Source organism: Macrosteles quadrilineatus, unplaced genomic scaffold (genome assembly GCF_028750875.1).
Source record: "Macrosteles quadrilineatus isolate MER2022 unplaced genomic scaffold, UCM_ALF_1.0 Scaffold_4__1_contigs__length_99947679, whole genome shotgun sequence".
Taxonomy (NCBI): Eukaryota; Metazoa; Arthropoda; class Insecta; order Hemiptera; family Cicadellidae; genus Macrosteles; species Macrosteles quadrilineatus.
The window spans coordinates 73,249,419-73,263,590 of record NW_026542597.1 but is presented as its reverse complement, the minus strand read 5'-3'; the positions used below and the strand labels follow the sequence as shown (position 1 = coordinate 73,263,590).

The 14,172-nt window shown below is 34.6% G+C and overlaps 1 protein-coding gene across 1 annotated transcript in view; it reads left to right on the top strand.

The window, feature by feature from the left end:
- The window catches only part of LOC128991615 (ero1-like protein), a 58,341-nt gene that overhangs the window by 37,272 nt on the left and 6,897 nt on the right, over positions 1-14,172 (top strand). Inside the window, exons 7-11 of the mRNA XM_054414656.1 lie at positions 174-220; positions 485-577; positions 4,407-4,656; positions 6,020-6,173; positions 7,021-7,169. Of these exons, the coding sequence (XP_054270631.1) occupies positions 174-220; positions 485-577; positions 4,407-4,656; positions 6,020-6,173; positions 7,021-7,169 (693 nt within the window). The remainder of the gene's footprint in view (positions 1-173; positions 221-484; positions 578-4,406; positions 4,657-6,019; positions 6,174-7,020; positions 7,170-14,172) is intronic.

The following is a 14,172-nucleotide window of genomic DNA, read 5'->3' as shown; positions in this document are numbered from 1 at the left end:
GGGGGAACAATTAAAACTCACCCTGTATAATAGAGTGTTGAACTCAAAAAGTGTTTGACTTAAATCCTAATAAATTTGTCAAGTGTTAAGAAACGACAATGTAATTTATTCAAAAACCTGTTGCTTACAATGTTGTGTCTTTGACTATAATTCATTTTGCATCCATTTTGCAGGCCAAAACATAGCTTTGACGCTTACATCAAGTCCTCAAAACTGAACAGTAAGTTATTTCATAATATGAATCTTTATTTATGTAGGCCTAAGTGATTTATTTATTTTAATATATTAAATTGTTAGTTTCGTATCTTACGAGGAGAACTGTGTGCAAGCTTTTGAAAATTCAGGGCTGCTGGCCGTGTTGCGTTACAAATCTATTGACACAAAGAAGCTTTAACAAATCCTCAAGTTAGTTTTAAGTTTAAATAATTTTAATCAGTTTATGAGTTCCTTCTTCTGTTTTGTAATGTGTTTATTATGTTCACAGACATGTGTTTGGAGAAGAGGGTGTTCTACAGAGTAATCTCTGGTATACATTCCAGCATCAACATTCATCTCAGTGCAAAATACCTACTTTCTGGTGAGTATTTTAGATTGGTGCTCTGAAATAAAGCTTAACACGTTCGCTACTGAGCGTCGCATATATGCGACGTCGCGGTCATTGCCACAGACCGAGGTATACATTTGAATCTTACACATAGACCGGCTGTCACTTGGATAACAGTACACACAGACCACGGGTGAAAACCTGTAAAACAGTTATCATTTACATTGTAATACGCTACAATTGTGTTTGTAAATAAATTATTCTTGTTTTTTTCTATTTTTAGCGAATTTCCCTATAGGGAAGTAGCTATTACCGTAGGTGGCACGGTAAGACCTAGACCCGGGACCGATTTACTTTTTCATTTTGATGTCCCCAGAGGCCAAAAACACCATTCGTTCAAATTTTTATATATGTATATATATATATAGACTTATATATATATATACATATACTAGCAGAGTACCCGTCCTTCGTACGGGGTAGGCATATAAGTAAAAAATTCTTATTGCAGTTATACTCGAGTTTTAAGTTTGCAATGGTGGGAGGACACAGTTTGATAAAATTTGCTTCTTTAAATTTACGGTATACTATAGTATTACAGTCTAACCTTGATATAACGAACCTCAATATAACAAATTCCTTGATATAACGAATTTTTTTTAATCCCCTAGAACTCTCCATAAGAGACTATGTATATTTTACCTCTACATAACGAACAAACCATAACAATGACCTTGATTTAACGAATTTTTCGTGATTTCGGCTAAAATAAGACACCTCAATATAACGAATTTATCTTTGTCAGAACCTCTACATTGCGAATTTAACCTCTGCATAACGAATCGTCTACGTCTTTCCCTTGATATAACAAATCCCCCACCCCAGTATTGTTTTTGGAAAATCTGTTTCTTTATAAAATGAAATGGAAAGGTGACGTCATCGCTTGCGCTAACATTCGTCTGCTCCGTTTTACACATCTCTCTGTCTGCTCCTGCTGTCGCTGCGCACGCAATAATGTTGCAACTGAGAACTGATTTCATTCACTGAGGACTGATGACGACGTAATCTGTAGTAAGCTGTGATTGGGTGATAAGTAAATATGGTGAATTGTACAATTTTTGGATAAAGAGAAATCTAAGAAAGAATATAAAAACAAAAGCAAAGAGAAAGAATAGCAACATCGTTATTTTAATATTCCTTAATTTACGAGTGTTTTTATTATCTTAAAGTTGGCTATGAATATGCACTTTTATAATGACTTATCTAATAATTTATTGTTTTCAATACGATTTGTTTCAACTAGCAACACCAATGCTATAGTTAATGATTATTATTGACATTCCTCTGTTATGATAAATCAGTACTGTAGCCTACGGTAGCGTACTGGCCTATCGCGAGCAGTAGCTTACACAACTTTCTACTGTTTTGTTTTGTTCTTTACATGGTTTATGACTACGCAATGTAGTGTTTGACTAGTCTTTAGGAGGGTTAGAACAAGCTGTGATTTTAAACTTAAAGTTTTTAACCTGTACCAAGGCAAATGCCATTGTCATGATTGCGCAACATTCAAGATCCCTCACCTTTATTATGCCGGATAATTTAGGTTCTACCATTGACTATTGGATACAGAAGGTTCTACTGCACAATGAACACTGTACTGTAAAGTATTGTAGCCTATGCTACTTTAATTGTGTTTTAATGAGGTCAAATGCCGGCCTATATTGACCGACACTGGTTCTGAACCTCGACTTAGCGAAATTCCTGCAAACCTAACCTCTATATAACGAACCTCATTTTAACGAAATCCTTGATATAACGAATATTCAGTTCGGTCCCTTCAGATTCGTTATACTGAGGTTGGACTGTACACATCTACCATAGCCATAATGTTCTACCACTTTACTTAAACAATAGAGAAAAAAAAATTATTAAAAATTCGCAAAATATCACAAATTATTCATTAATTTAAAACATAAACATAATTGTAAACAATCCTACTTTGACATTTCTCATTGCGTATCACAGTTTTTTTGTTGCGGCTTAGTTCAAATTAGCTGTTTTCATAAATGAAAAAAAAAATAGTGCTGCACCCTCTTGGTAAATCTTATAACTTTTTAATGCTTTGGATATCATAGAACCACCTTTTTTAGTTGAAACAGTTGACTAAATTCTTTAACTCCCTTTAAATATGAATACTCATAAGGTTAACATGGGGAACTACAGAGCCACTGGGGCGGAACCCTAAAAGATTTTGAGATAGAAATATGCCTATATGTTAATCGGGAATGTGAACTATCATCATGCCAAATTTCTGCCCAATCCGTCCAGTAGTTAATGCGTGATTGAACTTCAAACAAACAAACAAACATACAAACAAACAAACAAACAAACAAACACACAAACTTTCACATTTATAATATTAGTAAGATAAGATATATATACGTCCGTGAACGCGATAACTTGAGTAATTTTTGTCCGATTTTGATGAAATTTGGTTTAAAGGTGTAAAGCGGGATAAACTTGAATGAGTTCGCGAACCAGCACGATCGGACCATGGGAACGGGGCTTTACGGGGGGTTTTATGGGGTAAAAATTGGTTTTTCTCACTTTTGACCCTCAAAACACAAAATTTCCCGATTTCTCTTTAGACCTTTTTAAAGAGCTTAAAAAAACAAATAATTTAGTGTATAAAAGTATTTTTGTTCGATTATTAGTAACGGAGAAAATTAAAAAAATTGTAAATTTTAAAATTCCCATGTTATTCTTACGGAGAATATTGTCAAATGTTGTAGTTTGCTTGTTTATGGATATATTTTGATCAAACTTGGCAAATTTATTTATTTTGTACTAAGCTATCAATATTTTACTCAAAAACACACTTTATTAGTTTCCTTGTAGCAGCAAACCTAGGTACTCGTTGAACCTAATGTTATTAAAATATATTTAATTGAAAATCAATTCAGACAAATGGAAATTCGCTTAGTCGGCAGGTTTGCTGCGGCGGGGGTATTTTTTACCTTTTGTAATGTCGTTGTAAAGTTTGATACACATACATATTGTGTTTTTTATATGGTATAAAAGTTTTTAACCAGGTCTATTTTTGGTGAATTGAGAAATGCTTTGTTCGTACAAATAAATATTGAATATATGTAAAATAAAATTGTTGATTTTCTCGTGAACTACTCGACTCGACTCGACTCGATACTCGAGTATTAGGGCTAATTACTCGACTCGACTCAAAAAAACACTACTCGCCCATCCCTAGTAGAGACCACTACAGGGAATTCAGTGCCTTCATATAGACCGTTACAAAGATAAAAGCATTTGAATTACATTAGAACCCCGACGCAGATATGCGTCGGCAGTCTGTTTTAATGTGACTAGCCGTCGTATATATGCGACGGCAGTCTATGGGTGGGAACCGGCCGTCGCATATGTGCATCGCTGGTCCACGTGAATGGAAAATTTCGTACTATTGCAGTAGCGAACGTGTTAATGCAGAAGTACAATCAAGCAGAGATAATTTTTTTTCCATCCTGGTATGTTCTTGACAGCATCAACGTTCAAATAAACATATGGTAGCAAATACTCCGCTGCAGCAAACCTGTAGACTAAGCTAATTTCCATTTGCCTCATTGGAATTTTACTCAAATGTTTCCTTAAACAAGATATGTTTTTTTATTCTCTATTTAAACAACATTTGGATTTAGCCAGTACTAAGGTTTGCTGCTACGAGGAAGGCAAAAATTTTTCATTTGATTAGCACAGTATGCCTACACAATTTTTTATGAAAGGAACTATGTACTGCACCAGACTCCTGGTTGTGCTGTACATATATGATTATTCATCGTTTCTGTTGCAGACATTGGTGTGATCAACGGAGGAGGCAGGTGGGGTCCCAACCTGGTGGAGTTTGAACGCCGCTTCAGTCCGGAGACGACCAACGGGGAAGGCCCTGAGTGGATACGCAACTTGTACTTTGTCTACCTACTAGAGATGAGGGCGTTGGCAAAGGCAGCTCCGTACTTGGAACAGGAGGAGTACTTCACTGGTCGCCACGAGGACGACAGCGATACTAAGGATGCTGTTGTGAACTTGCTACAAGTCATCAAGTGGGTGTTTAATATAGAAAATGATGTATGAATAGTTAAACCCTTTGCGGTCGAATGGCGAGTATAGGTCGCCGGGCGCCATTTTCCCGACTGCTCAAATGGCTACATATACTCGCCGAAAAATGAAAAAAAATTTACCTCAAAGGGTTAAGGTAACGTCATTGTTTCAGTATCATCTGGCTATGGATACAAGTATACATCACATTCCCATGTTAAAAATGTAGTTATTTAGAATGAAAATGAACGTATTTGAATTGAGCTGCTGGCAAATGGGGCTGATGTAAATTACTGATGTCTGTCGAATTATGTCAACTTTTAATACAAAACATGCTTAAAGGACAACTTATTGTATACTGTAGCAACTAGCGGTACACCCGTGCTTCGATACGGAAACTTTCATATCAGTCGAAATTTTTAACACATTAGGTGCCAAATCATCATAAAATAAATCACACATATAAAACTGCGTATTAACATACCATGATAGTTCATGGTTCGTGTCTATATTTTTAGGCTGTGGTCTTAGGTTAGTACGATTTTACAGGTAAATAATTTAGATTCACAGGCCTTGATGTATTTTGTTGAGATTTCAGGATTGGCTCTTTTTGTGGCTCTAAACGTTGAAGTGCCCGCTAGACAGGGATTGGGCAAATCTGAATATTTTCACGGGATTACGCTCCTTCATCATTTGACATATAAAAAAAATTTAACATATATTAAAATTTGACATATAATTCACCATTCCGATAAACCTCGAAAACAAATGTGAACAGTTGTGAAGTCACAACCAGCTCACACAACCCACCGAAGGTAAACAGCTTAGACATTTCATAGAAGTATTCCCCGGAATTAAGGTAATTATTCCCGTCACTGTCGTGGGATAAGATTGAGAAGTATTCCCAGTTCCTCACAACATGTTAAACAATTGCTTCGCGCACAGTTAGTTTGTGTATGTTGTAAGTATATGTATGTATGTATGTATGTTGTAAGTTGAATTATGAATGAGAGAGTGAAGTGAATAAACTATAAGTGAATATTAATCGAACTATATCCATTAGTTCTTAAAATTTAAATGCAATACAAAACTAAGTTCAATTCTATTTTCTTCAACACTAACACACATATTAGAAGTTGATAAAACTAAAATGCCACAATAAATTAGGTTAATTTCACTGACTCACCACAAATATGATGTTTACATGGTCCGAGATACCCTTAGTAAACTTAATTTTTATTCTGAAATTAATTGCAGACAACGACTGTCATTTCTAATAGTTCTCATCTGCGATAATGTAAACAATAACCCAAAACAAATTATTCTTCCTATACAAACTCCATGCTAACTTTGATTTGTTTGATTCAGGTCGTTCTCAGAGCACTTTAATGAATCAACCATGTTTTCTGGGGGTGCACAAGCTACTAAACTCAAAGAGGAGTTTGGTTTGCATTTCCGAAACATCACAGCGATAATGGATTGTGTCGGGTGTGATAAGTGCAAACTGTGGGGCAAGCTACAGGTAAACACTTTTGACTTGGATAGTTTTTCAGAAAGACACATAGACGTGTAAACATTTAATTCACTAATGGTCTAACTGAAAGTCACCTGGTATTTGATCTTGAATGGGTAAATCTCAATAATTTTTTATTTACTTTATCTTCTTCAGTTATTGAGTCAGTCTTTATATTTGTTGTAAGAAAAAGACATTAGAAACAATCATGATGACCAGTCAATGTGTTTGGAAATTATTACTATGTGTCACAGATAGATTATATATATTATATTATCAGTCAGTATGAGCACTGTACAGAAGCTTGCTATGAGGGCTTTTCTGTTAAGTTAGTTGATCTTTGATATAATGCTCAATTTATGGGAAAGTCACCATCAATTATGTTAATAGGTATAATGCAATGAATTTTCAAAAAAACCTGGTTTGAACATGGGGAGAGGGCCTGGGATCTTAAAAGTAATAAATGCTGTTTGTTGTCGTGCATGCTATTATTGACTGTAAATGGTGCTATCCTTATGATGAATTAATGGTAAATTAATTTATGTAGATTGCATCTTCATGAATGAATATATCTACCTACAATTTGCCATATCTCGTTACTTTATTGGAAACTTTGGAAGTTTGGTAAACTTAATTGAAAATACCTTTTAGTGTCTGTTGTAGCATTGTATTATGCTAAATGTCATACATATTGTTTGTGAATGTATTATTTAAATTCCCTCATATTAGAGACCAGTTTTAATACTAATTTGATAATTAAACTGAAAATTCAAATAGTTTGCAGGTTTCCTGCAAAAGAATTAATTTATAACATACACAGTAACAATTTTGTTAGTCCTAAATGTTTCTGATGCAGATCCAAGGTCTTGGCACTGCCCTCAAAATATTGTTTTCTGGGAGATTTGATCAACCATCTCCATCGCCCTACAGTGTTGCTAACCTCGGGAAGAACCAATTCCAGCTGGACCGTAATGAAATCATCGCTCTGTTTAATGCTTTTGCAAGGTAAGTAGTGATTCACTCATCGTCTGCAGTTAATGACACAGATAAACTGATAATTAAATTACATGGAACCAGAGTTATTTAAGAATACAAACCAAATATCAGATATAGGTTATTTATTTTTGAGACATTTAAATAAAGATTAAATGGTAGGTAAAATAAAATATAATTCTTTTCTAGTTTTGTAAAATGTTTATTTTATGTAAGAATAAGATCCTCCCACTTGGAAGCTTGTGTCACAAAGTCAGGTGTAAACGATAATCGATAATATGAGCTGAGGAGGGGGGAATTCATCAAGGATACTGGCAGAATTTTAGTTTAAAATCTCTGAAAAGTTATTTAGTTAACTACCTACCTACCACAGTTACCATTGAAGTTGGGATCCAAGCTTTAGCTTGTCAAACCTTGTATTGTATTGTAAATAGTATTTCCTTCATTTACTCTTTTAAGAGACTTAATCATCTTACAGATGCATGAAAACTTGTAACTTAAACTAGAAAATTAGGATGCCTACAGATAAAATAACATACACATGCATAAAACAGAGTCTTTTTGGTACCTTTTTAATAAAAATGTAAGGGGCTCCTGTTCTCATATGCTGTTCCCCATATGATATCAATCCCCTCGTGCTGTTATTTGCCATCAAAGTTTTATTTGGGAGGTTACTGATACCGGGAAAAAAGTTAAGACAATTTAAACTGGTTCAGTCCACTTTCTTTTGTTGTAAAGAAGACTTCCTGGGTTAACCGAGACCATCGTAATAGTTTCAAATCAATTGAAAAATGAGCTAGACAAGAGAAGTTGTCCACGTGGTGCAAGTAGCTGGTCCTGTCGAGTGTTTTTAGAAGTATTCAGTTGTAGATTTTAGGATAACAGTAAATAAAATACATAAGAAACTACTGTTGAAGATATCTTTGAGAATAGAAATCTATCTATCTATCTATATATTAATAGGCAAGCATGTTTCTTTAAAACCTTTTTTCTCAGCTCGTGTGAATCGTAGGGAAAATCTACGCATACCGTTGGAAAGCTATTTTCCTGTAGGTGTGCAGAATCCCTTTATAAATTTAAATAGGCTCAAAGATAAGCACAAAAAATGAGTTTAAAAATTTGAAAAAATTAACTTGGATCTTATGCGTTGCTATGCTGGTTACGAAATAACAACGAAATATAAACAGAAAATCAAAACAAATGGAGGAATAAACTCCAATCACATGTTTTATTTACAGTGTGGGGTGAAAATAGATAAGTGAGTACATTACATATTTTTGGTCGAGTTTCGACCACTGGACGACCTCTCGTACTTATTTAAAACGCAAGCAGGATTTTTGTGACAATTACTCCTCCAAAACTACTGAACCCATTGACATGTTTTTGGTGTCATTGGAAAGAGCGTAACGTGAAGTTGTGCAGGAATCTTTCTTTTTAGGGAAATAATTAGAGAGTGAGGCCCTGGAGTCCTTAAAAGTTTCGTATCTCTCCATATGATTAACATGGGAAACAAAAATTGTTATGAAACTCCAGCTGTTGTCAGAAATTAAAAGTGAGAAGAAGAACATATGTTGATTGTAAACAGTCAATAAGTTTGCTAATTGGACGAAACGAAGTGAAGTCCTCATACTCAACTAAAAAATTTCGTATGCTAAACTTTGTTACCATAAGGCTTTTTTACGAAAACGTTAAAAAATCTGAGTCTTGTACCACATATTTATTTTTTTGTGTAGTTCTTTCTAAGGTATATTTCAATAATTTTTGTTAATGTTTTCGATTTAACGTTTTTAACTTAATTTTCAATTTTGACTTTGGTTGTCATTCATTGTTCATTTGACTATCTCAGTTCTCCCTCAGCCGTCGTCGTGTTGAGTATACAAGTCTGTCATTTTTTGTTTGCAAAAATGTTAGTAAACGGCTAAACAAACGTAAACCGTCAATAATATACTTGGTGATTTCGACTTTTTACTCAAAATTAAGTTTTAAGTCAGTTAATCCTTACATTTTGTACTCTATGAATGAAAATATGTCAAAATCGCATTATAGAATAGGCTAATCAAACATTTATAAACTTGGCCAACTTGGGTTACATAGAACAGTCTTTTCGCTTATTATCGTCTTCTTTTAATTAATAGTCTCGTCTATTGAAAAATTACCCCATAGTCCTGCTTTACAGTAGTTGATTAGTGACAGTGACGTGATTTATCCAGCAGGTAGGTAGAACACACAAGTGTACCAAGTCGGGTGGGTAGCACTTCCACTCAACATTTAGGTTAAGTACAATCACTCTACTTAAAGCCTGAAGTTTTCGTAGTAGGCCTAGCCTATGTAGTTTATTAACTGTTGTTAATCTTCTTGCATTTTTCAGTGTATTGGTCCTAAAAGATATGACTAGGCCTAGGCGTGTAAGTTAGAAACTTAAGTTATGCCTGTATACGCTGAACTAGGCCTAGGCTATGTCCTGGGGGGTGTTTGGCTTTATTTTATTATTTTGTGTGCTACCTATGCCAATGGAATTTTTTTAACCTTTTGAAAGAGAGCGGTCCAAACCATGGTCTTGTTAAGCTACTTGGCCTAGCTAACAACATTATCTTGTTTACACTTATTGTTAGATAACTTAGGCAAACTTAGCATCATTAATTCATAACTGAAAATAATCAACTTGCTTGGAATCAAATAACTTACTCCTGCAGATTTAGAGGTGAGCACTATAACTAGGTACCTACAGTACTTTGTCTATCTGGACAACATGTAACTTGGACAACACATTACTTAACTTGTTTTCTAGAAGTTTAAGTTAGGCCTTGGCATCATGTTTTCAAATAAGTGGCAAACATAATAATTAATAATAAAACAAGTGGCCAAATTTAAACCGATAAGTAAACCTAAAGCAGCCTCTAAGTTAATTATTAATAGGCCTAAGGTGATTTGCCAAATACCATTGACTCATCCAAATACCGTGATTAAGTTATCGTTGTTTTCGCCAATAACAAAAATATTGCTGGTCAAAGACGTTTGAACTTCATATAAGAAGTGCGGCACCATACATATAGCAATTGATTGTTTTTAACAGAATTTAAGTTAACCGTATTAATTGTATTTTTGTTAAGTATCTTAATCGGCTGGATGTACTACAGTAATACTTACTAACCTAACTTACTTAAATTACAGTACGTACTTCAATATTTAGGTAATAATTTTGAAACCCTGCTTAACCGAAACCCGGGTAAACCGAAACTGTTCCCTAAAATAAAAGTAGCCTAGCCTAATATGTACGGTAATACAAAATGCTTCAGTTAGGCCTACTTTTGTTGTTTTTTATTTTTAAAGTATTATCTGAATCTAACCCATTGCCCATTTAAAACCTTTCTATAGCAGAAATAAAGCCGGGTTGAAACGGTACGAGTAAGCTCGGTCTGAGCTAACTATTTGTACTCGGTCAGAGTACATGCATCTGTTTAACTCGGAACGGTGTTAACACGCACAACAACACTCGGATTGAATTTTGTTAACTTCTTGTAAGTACCTACTTCTTATATTGTTAATCTTTTTAAGAACATGTTCTGCGTTAAAACCGGGTATCCCTAATTTCTGAACAATGCAACCCACAGGACTATCCCTTGCGCCTTTGTTCTTATGATTTTCATGATAAACATTCCACAGAACTTCCTCAGCTTTGTACTATTCAACAAAATAAACTGTTACCCTATCAGACAGCCTTTTAAAGATTTTCTTGTTTTTCACTTTAACCTCATCCTCTGTGGCCATCTTGAAGCCGAGTGAGACACTCGGAATCCGAGAAAGTAGAGTAGTATCCGACTTCACTCGGCCCGAGTAAATCACATCAGAGCACTGTTGACATGCTACGAGTAGCGTTAACTGAAAAATTGGTTATCCGAAACGGCTCTCCCCCCTTTATTTTGGTTAACTGGGGTTCTTCTGTAACAAGTTTAAGCCTATTCTTAAATCCCCTACAGTAGGCCTAACTTACATTCTTTCACATGTTCATCGTCTCATAAATCGCCGTATTAACCATAAAAAATTCTCTTCATGATGAATGTTAAAAAAAGCTTACAGATTTTTCTTACAGCTTACAAGCTTACAGATAACTTAGTCTAACTTAATCTGAAATTACAGTACTTAAGTACTTAAATATTTAGGTAATATTTTGGAATAACAAGTTTAAGCCTATTCTTAAATAACCTACAGTAGGCCTACATTCTTTCAAATGTTAATATCGTCTCATAATTTGCCCTATTAACCAAAAACACAACTTCTCTTCTTGATGAAAGTTGTAAAAAAAGCTTACCGGTACCGGTACAGATTTCTCAGATGTGCTCATAGGTAGTGATGTGCTTATTGATACTTGTCGATTCGGATATCGATACAAGGACCGGAAAATATTGATATTTTGTATCATATGGTTGGAGCGTATCGATATGCCCTTATCGATCGTATAACCTGTATCGTATTGAATATTGTATTGTTTATTTATTATTATAAATCTAATTTTTTAGGTAAGTAACCTTTCCTTCCATTTCCACCCCTGAATTGTAGTAGTTGAAATTTGATATTTTGCTCTAAAATTCTCAGAAATACTGAAAACATGTATTTTCTGCTAAGTTTTGCGAATTACCTCAAAAAAAGGGAAATCATTAATGTAAGTGGCACGCTCATTATCCATGTTAGGGTATAATAAATTAAGTAGGCCTCACCACAACCATTATATAAAAATTTTTTTATACCTAATTATACATGTGCAAAAGCTAGGAAAACAATAACAAAATCTGTTTTTAAATTTTGAGGGTTTAATGGAATTTAGAGGTTATGTAGGAGTTTGATACTAATAAAAGTCACAGGAAATGGCTTTTCTGAGGTAAAATATATCACTAACCCTCTTTACAAGCCTGTAAGTACTGTAACATAGTATCTGTCTCTGCATCTAACTTATTAAAGACATTAAAATTTTGTCAAGAAATTATAAATAACATACGATATTTCATCTGGTACGGGTAAAAATTCATGCACAAAGATACAATACGATATAGGTATTGTGGTATTGATACATTCCATTCTAATACGTATTGCTGCGCAGTATCAACACATTGACCAGTATCGCACATCATTACTCATAGGTAGGCTAAGAAAATGCTGTGTACATAGACTTTCTGGTAAGGCACTATCAATTATTAATAAGTTTTTTTTAGTATAACCTGTTGTATAAATAAGGATGCATTTCATGACATTCAAGCGTCACTACATAGAATAATACAAGTCAGTGTCACAACGTCCAATAGTCTATGAAATATTTTACTATATTGCATGACGTTCACATCTCATCATGTCCAAAAGTACAGTAACTGCAATAAACACACTGTAGTCTTTCTACAAGCTCTAGATGTCATGAGATTGGTCGTCGTGAAACAGCGCACTTAACACTCCAAAATGTAGCAGTTACACCTTTTCTTAAGCCGCTGCCAGTTTCACGGCGTCCAATAGCTCAGCGCTGTCCCATGACGTCCAGAGCGCCTGCACACTGTGACTTTTTTACTGACTATAGTGCAAACTAAGGCCAGGCGCACACAGCTGATTTTTTGATTGGACGATTAAAGAATCAGCCAAGAATATATCGCCCTCGATTTATGTCTAGGCGCACACGTGGCGATTTTTTAGTTGAGAAATGGATGTTTTCAAGTGCGTGGCTATTCTTAAAAAGTGAACTTTGTAGAATTAACCTGTGTTTGTGCTCTACTAATTAGGTACATCTGTGGCATTTTTTCTATTTCATTAATAAATAGATTATAGTATCGAACTCTGCCACTGCCATGGTAAACAGCAAGAAAAACTATGACAGCAAAACTCACGCCCTGAGACTCTAACTGACTCCTGAGAAGAACAACGAGCGACTGGCCGATTTTTTAGTCGTCCGTGTGCGTAGACTGATAATAACCTGTACGTTACAGGTTGCCGGGCGACAATCGGCTTGCCTAAGAATCTGCACAAAATCCAGATTTTAAAGTCGGCGCAGTTTTTGATCACCTGTGTGCGCGCTTCCATTCGAATACATGATGCGTAGATCAGCCGATGAAATAATCGCCTCAAAATAATCGCTTGTGTGCGCCTAGCCCAACCTAACCTCACCTAACTCCGTAAGCAAGAGCTCTAGACGTCATGAGACAGCTCTGAGTTATTGATTGTCGTGCAACTGGCGGTAGTTTTGGACATTTTAGTTCGGACAGTAGGGTGGTAACTACAATCGAATAAGAATCTATTTCAACCAAATATTAGGTAATGAGTACATAACAGATTAGTGTTGGCAGCACCTACTTACCCTACCATGGTTGATATAAATATCCCCGCCACTGCAAACCTGCACACTAAGCCAATTTCCATTTACCTGGTTGAACTTCTACTAAAATATTCCCTAAACATTTTTGGATTAATTTCCTATTTTTAAATAACACTAGAGAACCCATGCTGCTTTGCAGCGTTGTAATAATTATCATATCCGAGAAATAATCAAATTCATGTTGATAGGTAGCTTAGAATGAAATAAACAAAATTTCAAAATTTTATTAAAATATATCCATGAACAAGCAAACTACAACATTTTATTTATTCTCCATAAAAATATCATGGGAATTTTAAATTTAAAATTTTTTGAATCATCTCCGTAACTGTTAGGCAAAAACCACGCTTCAATATGCAAAGTTATTTATTTTTTAATAATCTACGATACTAAATTATTTGAAAAGATATTGTGAAATTTTATATTTTCAGAGTAAAAAATGGGAAAAATCTATTTTTACCCCATAAACACCTGTTAACTTAATCCGATCATGCTGGTTTGCGAACTCTTTGAATAAACACGTAGGTTTACACGTTTGTACCGAATTTAATTAAAATTGGATATTTTTTTTTTAATTAACATGCTAACGGACATATACATAAAGACCTATATATATATATATATATATATTAAATTTATATTATGAATTTGAACGAAGGGTGTTTT